Source organism: Stegastes partitus, unplaced genomic scaffold, assembly GCF_000690725.1.
Source record: "Stegastes partitus isolate 25-593 unplaced genomic scaffold, Stegastes_partitus-1.0.2 Scaffold118, whole genome shotgun sequence".
In the NCBI taxonomy this organism is placed as follows: domain Eukaryota; kingdom Metazoa; phylum Chordata; class Actinopteri; family Pomacentridae; genus Stegastes; species Stegastes partitus.
In genome coordinates this window covers 142,990-152,620 of record NW_007577849.1, presented here as the reverse complement: position 1 = coordinate 152,620, position 9,631 = coordinate 142,990, and the positions used below count along the sequence as shown (strand labels likewise).

Sequence of the window (9,631 nt, the reverse complement as noted above, 5' to 3'; positions counted from 1 at the left end):
GCTACCAACTGCGCCACCTTGCAGCCGTCATTATTATTATTGCTGAAATTATTGTTGAAATCAACATAATCTAACTACTGAGTCTCGCTACAGCAGGCAAAGATATATATGTGTATGCCTTTTATGTGAAGGAACTGAATTCAGAGCCTTTTAAGACGTGGATTCGTTGATAAACTTCTTCTTTTCAGTCATATTTTTTTTTCTTGTGGTGAACCCTATTTAAACCTAGAAATACATTCTTTAAATAAAAGCTATACTGACTCTCTCTGTATGAGACCATACTGTGCCATGTATATCCACGTAAATTAATGCACCTTGACTGAATGATGGCTGAGCTCCAACAAAAACACATGGTGCGCGCAACATGCAGCCACCTGTGTGTATGTGTGTGCTATGGAATGTATATTGTGTGTTACTTGGATTCAGAGTAAGGAAGAAGGTTTCAGGAGGAAGAAAAAGAATTAAAAATGGAGCTGCTGTGACAGCTGGGAGAACAGCTTGCTGTAGGAAACCTCTCTTCACCCCTCTGCTGTGTGTTTGTGTCTCTCACTGAGAACAGGATGTAAAACTGTTCAGCCAGCTGAAAAACAACAACAGCGTTCATTTTTACAGCCAAATCAAACGCTTTCTTCTGTTTCACAGCTTAGAACCCAGAGAATATTGTAGCTCTGAGCCAAACATATGTAACAACACTCACATTTGCTCAGATGAAGGGGCATTGCTCTGGATGGAGAGGTAATTTACGATTGCCGAGACAACACAGTGGCTGACAGCCTCCATTTAAAGCTAATTTGTTGCTGCAGTGAACATTAATTATTGACTCTTCCACACAGCTGTTGTGTTTGCATCTCTGATCAACACTGTAATTAACAGCTTTTAGCCATAATGTTTAAAGCGAGAGAAATAAACATAAATTGTGTAAACGAGCTGTACAATTTGCTGTACAGCTCATTTGTTACTACATATGTTATTACAGATACCTGGCTATCTGTACTTATTCTTTGGTCTTCGTAACCTGTTTTTTTTTTTCTTCTTTTGTTTATATAACTTTTTTTAATTTTTTTTATCTCCTCTAACTCCAAATCTCTTAGTATCCAATAGAAAAAAAAGACTTAATATGAGTACAAAAGCTTTCATATCTTTTTACAAAAGCAAGTCTGCATTTGTAAGCATCACATGTCAAACAGTAAGACAACACTTTGCTAAACAATCAGTTGGATATGGATATGAATATGGATTATGAGTTGCATCTGAGATCTACACTGTTCACCTTTCGTCTTGGAGGTTTTCCTTAAAGTGTTGAATACTGATGCTTCTCAGTGACTTTCTTGTTTCACTACCATGTCAGGCTGTATATTTCCATGTATTGTTATCTTAAACGCAATGACTATGTGAGAACTCCTTCACTATTCACTTTATAGTTCAATATGTGTGTATGCAGTATCTACTGGCTAGGGAGAATTATTTTACCTGGTTGTGCTCAAATTATCCACAGTGCATTAGATAATAGTCACTAACTAATCATGCTTTGTGCAGACAGGGAAAAAGGTAAATTTAGAAGCTGCCAGGAGAAAGAAATGACCTTGGTGAGGACCAAAAACTGCTCTTTCCAGTCTGCCATCTGACAGACTTCATAATTAAACTGAATTCATTATGTGAACAGTGACTGACCTTGGACACAGCTTGTGTCAGACCTGGCAGCACCATCACAAACCAATTCTATTTCCACCTGTGGCCATTTAAAGGACTACAGGACAATGATTGAAATAAGCTGACAGTATATCAACTTTGTGTTACCCATAACTATTTATGGTCCGTTTAGCTCAAGTCAACTAAAGCTTGCTCTGATGTTAACACCAGACTGCCGAGGCTTGGCAGTGATGATGGTCTGGTTGATGAAGCAGCAGCATGCAGCTGACCTGAAGTTTCTCCCTGTTTGACAAGCCTCACACAACCACAATCATACACAGCAGAGGTTTGCTGCAGCCCCTATATCACCCCCTGCTCTGCAGCTCAGCACCGCTGAGCTCGCATTCATCAACGCTACTGTTGCTAGGTGCAACAGGGAGACATTCATCTACTGTCAGATGTGAGGGAGGCATATTAAAGGGAACCTATTATGCTCATTTCTAGCTCTATATTTACATTTTGAGTAGTACATTTTGACTCCAGTTGAGTAGTTTTGCATGATTCACATTTAATATATACATAAATTATTTATCTGATTCCAGATCTTTATGCAGCCTCTCAGTTCATTCACTGTTCATTCACTAGTAGGGCTACTGTAATTTGTCTGCGTAGTCGATAATGTATGGTTTTTACTTAAAAAATAACGCTTTAAGACAATTCAATAATTAATATTTTTAGTTTGCATGACTATGTAATGGCTGCACCATGACGTCTGCGGTTTTAGTCTGCATTCAGTGAACAGTAAGACCAGTAAGACTCTGAACTGATTCAGTTCAGTGTCCCAGTTCAGTTTCCAAAGACCCAAGACTTCGAAAGAATTGGAGTATTTCAAATAATCACAGAACACTTTGTACACTGTACAAAGTTTTGGTAGAATACCACAGCAGCACAGCAGAATGTACAAGCACTTGAACAGAAAACACAGAGATGACATTCAGTGTGGAGTTGCTGTACATCGGTTTGCTTCTCTCCTGCTCTCCGTGCTCACATACACTGTATTTTATTATAGCTGAATGTTTTCAGACAAATATAATGAAATCCAGACCGATATGTGGATCTATGAAACTACAAATCACTGAACACGAGTTAAAGAAAATAGCTGTGCTGTGAGTTTGGTTGTATTTTCAGAGATTTTAAAGTTGTTACCAAAGCAGAAGAACAACTACACAATAGTGGATTTTAAGGGCAGAGCAGCTAAAGCAACGCCTTAAATATACACACTGAACTTTTTCACTTTGTCAAGGGGTTTAATCAAAACTTTGAACTTCATTTGGACTTGCACTACTGACTTAAATAATAAGACACCTTCTACATTTTTATCATGTTAAAGTTTCCGGTTTTGCACATTATTGTAGTTAACCTTTCTTGAAATTCAACACGGCGCTGCGTTATACAATGACGTACAGTTTATCACAATAAAATTATGTCTAGTAAAATGACGTTTGAAGCAAATAAAATAATTGTTTACATTAATCAACTAATCTGTAAAATAGTTCGAAGATAGTAGGAAAATAGTCATTAGTGGCAGCTCTGTATTTAAGGCTCCCCTTCTTGAAGGCCAGCATCCTTCTCTTTGCTTCTTCTTCTCATCGTCTTGTAAGTGTGGAAAAAATCCACAGCAACACAGATGACAGCACAAAGTCTCAGTTTGGAAAATACGTTGCTCATACCCTGCTTGTCATGTGGCATAACAGTGGATTTATTCTGTTAATTTCAAACTATATATAAAACTGATTCTTCATATGCTCCTGTTAAGTGGAAATGAGCCGAAGGCCTGCTGAAGTGGAATGCACCTTCCAAAAATACCAAAGGTGACAGAGCTAGTGGAGTGTGCTGGTTGTTCTATCACAAAACTACAGGAATGTATCTCCCTGCACCGTCAGGTATTTGTGTTTTTGTTATTTTGTCACAATGATTTCTTTTACATGCATTTACTTTATTATTAGGACATGTGGCCAATATTTAATATGAACCTCCAACACCGCAACATGATGCGCAGGACAGAAAATGAGGAAAACCATCTTATCTTAATACAGGGAGGAAGAGGAGCACAAGTGAGTGGTGATGGAGGTGTGAGGTTGACAGTGTTTTGGTTCTCACCTGCAGAGGTCTGCTTGAACTTCTCACTCTTTTTCTTCCTCCATTTCCACGGTTTGAACAGGCGTCCCAGAGTGGCGAATTTGCTGCGCCGACGGATGGGAGGCGTGTGCGTGCCTGGTACCAGCGAATCGGAGCGCATCGCCGCCAACCTCTCTACCTCCTCGGCTGGAAAACACAGTGAGAAGCATTAAGCTTGTTAAGGTTTGATGGTGTTTTTGTGAAAGCACACGAATAGCAGAATTAAAATGTATTATTACAAGGCATTTATTTGGAGTTTTTGTTATATAATTTGCAAAAGAAAAAGGTACAGAGTAGCAACGACTACGATTATTAATCTATAATAATAATAATCGTCGTGGTGACCGTAAGTCCATGAATCTCAAACTATTGCTGTAAGATGTCCTACCCTCCAATGACTCCTTCATTTTCAGATAAAATCTATATACCACACTCATAAATTTCATCTGTCACACCCATATTGACAGAGTTACTCAGAAAAATCAATCTTGCCTCGACCGGAATATTTTTGCTGCTACAGTGCAGTTCCATGTGTATAAGCTTTAAAAATAACGCTGAATGACACATAATTTTAGGTCGTTTTAAAAGGTCAGTTCAAATGAGGCACTAAGTAAATATTTAGTTACTGTGCTGCATATTTATTGTGATAATGGACTTCTTAAATCCACAGTTAACACAAGCAGGACATCACTAGTGTTTGCTTCAAATGTCAAGGGATGTACTCTGCCAGGGGGCTGTGCATAATCAAGTCAGGTAAAGCTTATTTGGATCGCTCTTAATCACAGTTAATGTGTCAGGTGGCTCCACCAGCAGAGGCCTTATGTAACAAAGACGAAGAAAAAAAAAAAAAAAACACGCTTCGCTGAGGAAAAAATGGGAGAAAAACACCAGGATGGGTCTGACAGAGAAAGAGAGAGAGGGTAAATAAATGTGGACACGAAATAGAACTTAAACAGAATGTAAACAAGAGTGCAGCGAATATCTACGAGACATTCAAACAGAAATATAAGCTTCTCCAGCTGGGAGTCTTCCCTCCTCCATGTTTTTCATTCACTGTCTCCCTCTGAGCTGTAATTCCCTCCGCCCCACAGGGAGTTGTCTGAAAGTAATCAAGCTGGAGGCCCCTCTATGCAGCGTGCTCCAGTTTTCCATTTGAAATTACACCTTTCCCATTACGCACAACATCCTCTGCAGAACAAGGGCATGATGCTGGAGCCGGCAGCCACAGATGGAAAAAAAAAACAAAAGGAACATTTCAGCAGGCAGTGGTGGATGGAAACACACACACACCAGCAGACACACACTGCACACGCTACAGCAGAATAGATAAAGATACATACACATGCACACTGACACAGACACGTGGTAATTTGGGATTTTTCAAAATATCGTAGAAGGAAAACTGAGGACAAAACCTATTGTTACAGCAAATACTGAAGAACTGCTGAGAGTTTGTAGGCTCACGTATCACCCTAATTTCTGCAGAAATAAGCCAGTGTGAGGAATATAAAAAACATGTGGAGTCTGAACTTTAACAAACATTTGGTGAAATTTGTAGGAATAGAGGTGCAAAACTTATTTGTGAAAGGAGTTCTGTTACTCCTCAACAACACTGATGGACATTTTTCACCATTTTCTGACACTTTGTGGGTCAAACAACCAATCAGTGAATTGAGAAAACAACCGATAGACTAATCAAAAAGAAAAACAAGCATTAGTTGCAGCCCTGTAAATGATGAGAAACAGTTTAGAAAAAAAAAATGTTTGGGTATAAAAAAATACTCAAGAATCAAAAGAGTGAGGGAAAAAAAACAAAAAAAAAAACCCCCACTGTTATGCTTCATTTCAGCAGCATTCAACTACATCAGCAAAGCAGCTTATGAGACATCCAGCTAACCAAAAGACCAATAACCTCTTCTTTTTTTTCTTTCTTTTATTAGAAAGCTCCTGACTTCTGAAAACATTTCCGCTAAAGAGAGTGAAACCAAAAATAAAATCAGTCAGTGTCAGCGGTTGGACGGAAAACTAAACTGACTGTAAACCAGCAAGCAGCTGCAGACAGGAGGAGATGTCAGCCTTAAGGTGGCCTTGTTACAAGAGAGATGTCAGTTCAAATCTGCACCAGCTCAGCAGCTACCATTGAGCGGCCCTTCAACAACAACATCCATCCCCCCCGCCCTGCCTCTGCCTCCCTCCCTGCTGCTCAGCAGACAGGTTGAGTCTGTGGTTGGTCTCTGTAGCACCCTGGTGTGAATGTCAGAGAGCTCACAGAAACCTTCCCTGCACAAATAAAGGGGAACGTTCTCTAAACGTGAAACATGTCCAGCACCAACGACAATCATTTCAGAAGTGCAGCAAAGTCATTTGGCTACAAAACACTTGAACTATGCAGCTCCAGCTGACCAGAAATGGCCTTTTTCATTTCCTTTAATGTATTAGATGACAGTTCGGAGGGATTCCCACTATGCTCATCTTTTGTCTCTGGAAACACAATGAAGGTGTCTCGTTCCTCCCGGTGCCGTCCGACCCCCCAGCGGTGAGTCAGAGGGCTCGGACTCACACTGCAGGGCGACATTCTTTCAGTCTGACCCCAGGTCTGTTATCTCGCTGCTGCCTCAAAACACTGACTCAGTCAACAACAAGCTCCAAAACAACTCAGATGAGCCAAACACGAGGCGATGCTGGCAGGGCGGAAGAAGCAGCTCACTTCATTAGATGACTAAAGTTCCTGGTTGATTCATGTTTTTAGATTTGTTTGGGTTTTTTTTTTTTTGTCTTGTTATTGGGAATGACCTGGAATAAATCAATGCTGCAGAGTTGTGTTTTGGATTGAGTGGACAATAGATTTTCGGCATCAATCCTCAACCTGACTGTATTGATCTGTAAACACTTTGACAGATCTTTCAATTAATCACATAAATTCTGTGACAGTCCAGTGGGGAGTTCTGCAGTCATGAGCAGCCTGGATGACTGTGAGAATGGTGACGGTGGTGCTAAAACTATGAGCCCATTTCTTGATTAGCTGGTTGACTGATAATTAATGGGCAAGAATTTTAGCAACTGATGAGGTTAAGCTGCTTTGCAAACATTTGACGCTTTACATACTGAATATCTTTGACTTCTAGTCTGACAAAATTTTATTTATTTTTTTACAGTTTTCTCACATTTGATCAACTATATAATCCACATATAACATAACAAACATTCAGGTTATTCCTACAACATTTAAATCAACTGTTCTGCAGACAGGCAGTAATACTGGAGAGAGATCTAATTTAATCAACTGATTAATTGCACAAATTCTATAATGCACTATTATCTAGAGCTGCAACTATTAATCAATTAGTTGCCGACCATCTAAGTATTCATCAGTTCTCATAATAAATTCATTGGTTTGAGTAATGCTTTTTTAAAAAAGAGAAATAGTCATAATATCTGATTCCAGCCTCCTAATTTTGAATATTTTCTGGTTTATGAATATCAAGACACTGGAGGATGTCATGTTGGGCTTTGGAAAACACTGCCCAACTTATTTCACATTTCATGGACCAAACAATTGATTAATCGAGGAAACAACAGTCAGCCTAATCATCAACTAAAGTAATGGTTAGTTGCATCCTTACTACTGATCTATAGCACATTACTTGAGTCCGAGCGTCCAAAGATGCTGTGACAGCGGTGACACTCTTCCATGAATTGATCAATCGATTGACAGAAAGCAGCAATGCTGATAATTTATTAATGATTTAAGCCATTCAAGCCAATAACAGCCTCTGCATGCTGTGTTCCAGCCTCTCTGTAATAAAGATGTGCAGCTCCTCTCTGTCTTCCATCACTGTGAACTGAATCTCTTTGTGTGCACTGTTAGATTTAAAGCTGTGGCCTAGAGCTTACTTGAGGCAGTTTTTAGGACATTTTATAGACTAAACACAGAGTGGATTAGTAACAAAAAACACAGATTAAAGCAGAGTGATAATAATCATTAACTGAAGACCTCATTATGGTCAAATAAGTCTTTTTTTTCTTTTTTTGAAAGAAAAAAACTGCAGATAAGCGGACATCACTTCTATGGACAGATAATACTGGGATCAGATGTTTCAGTTAAACCAACTACAGCATTAATTACAGCAGTGTTGGATGGGATGATGGGTCAGTATCTACTTTCAGAAGACTCAAGGAACCAAAACGCACACAAGGAACCAAAACTAAACACAAAGCCTGAATCTGAAATCATGTGCTACACCAACTCCAGTAACTCAGAGACAGCAGCTGTAACAACACTGACTGAAGAAGAACACGCTTTAAGCAGCACTGAGCTCCTTTAAGGTCACTTTAAAGGTAAATCGCTACACACGGGGACACTGAGGGCTGATGTGCTGCCCCAGATGCTGTCAGCCTCCCCGGCAGGCAGGGAGCGGTCCGACGCATGACAGGGATCATTTCCAAACACAGCAGTAAAACCTCCTCCTGTCTGCTCTGCTAGTCTCACCGTCCAGCGGCTCCGCTCCCCGGCAGTTGCTGCAGATGTGTTTGATCTCTTTTCCGATCTGACAGTGGATCATGAACGGCATGTTGTTGTTGTTGGTGGCGGGCTGGTGGTGCTGGTGCTGCTGCTGCTGCCTGCCGGAGCTGTTGCGGGACTTGATCCTTGCCAGGCAGAAGGCTTTCCTTCTCTTCCTCGGCTTCTCCTCCTCGGACGCGGGGACCACGGAGGATGGGGTGTCGGTGGGAGACCCGGATCCGGACCATGAACGCCTCACGTCGCCTCCACAGACCGCCATGTTTGCACTGGACTGCAGGGCTGGACCCTCTGCCCTCTGCTTCTCTGAGAGAGATTTCAAACGGTCTGCAGCGCCATTCGATGCTGTCAAGTCAGCCATCACACAAACACATTGCCGGACAGCTTCTACAAAATAAAAGCCTGCGACCCTGATATTCTTTTAAGATCTGCAATCATGAGTACTAACTGAGATATTAGTTCCTACAGTATATTTAAGCAGAAAAAAAGTCCTATTCATAGTCTCTTTATTTGCTAATAAATAGCTGAGCAGTGGTATTATAGAGTAAATGGAGCAGACTAGAACTGTCTTGTAAGCAAAGGTGGATTTTCGTTGGGACATTTGTTCTGCTATGGGAGGCATTTAGCATAGTTTGGGTTCGCTCATCTTTTTAAAGGAAAGGATCGCTGCAAATCAATACAGTTGTTCTGAGCGATCACCTTCACTGTATGATGAAAAGTCTCTACCCTGATGGAAGTGGTCTCTTCCTGGATGACAATGCCCCCATCCATGGACCACCACCATCATAAAATCACCAAATGAGGGAATATCTTGTAGAAAAATGGTTTCCCTCCCTTGATTAAAGCTCCATAGACTTGGAGAATTAATGCCAAGAAGCACTGAAGCTGTTATGGCAAAAGTACTGACCATAACTTGGTCTGCCATCTACATACAGATAAGCCTGAGCATGGGCAAAAAGAAGAGAGAACAAAAAAATAAAAAATTAAAATATATTGTTCAATTACTACTTGCATGGAACAGGTATGAGGTCAGTAAAGTCAATATATTGTTCTCTACATCAGTGTTCTATGCTGTAAGGAGTAAAAATGGAACAAAAACATTGACAAATAGCAGGAAAAGTTTCATTACATTTTAAAAAATATAAATGTACCTTGAGATGTAATGGAACATCTATTAGCACTGCTAGTAAGCAATTTGTGTAAAACTAAGTTTAGTTCGGCTGCTTCTTGCCAGAGTTGCATTCAGAAACAGCTTGTTGTTATGTCAACAAACAAGATGTTAGATTATTTTACATTGAAATCAAT

General features: G+C 40.2%; 1 protein-coding gene across 1 annotated transcript in view; it reads right to left on the bottom strand.

The window, feature by feature from the left end:
- Positions 1 to 8,588, bottom strand: part of phactr1 (phosphatase and actin regulator 1) — a 21,373-nt gene extending 12,785 nt beyond the window's left edge. Inside the window, exons 1-2 of the mRNA XM_008278180.1 lie at positions 8,297 to 8,588; positions 3,790 to 3,954 (exon numbers count right to left, since the gene is read on the bottom strand). Coding sequence (XP_008276402.1) covers positions 3,790 to 3,954; positions 8,297 to 8,588 — 457 coding nt within the window. The remainder of the gene's footprint in view (positions 1 to 3,789; positions 3,955 to 8,296) is intronic.
- Between the last annotated feature and the right edge of the window lie 1,043 nt (positions 8,589 to 9,631).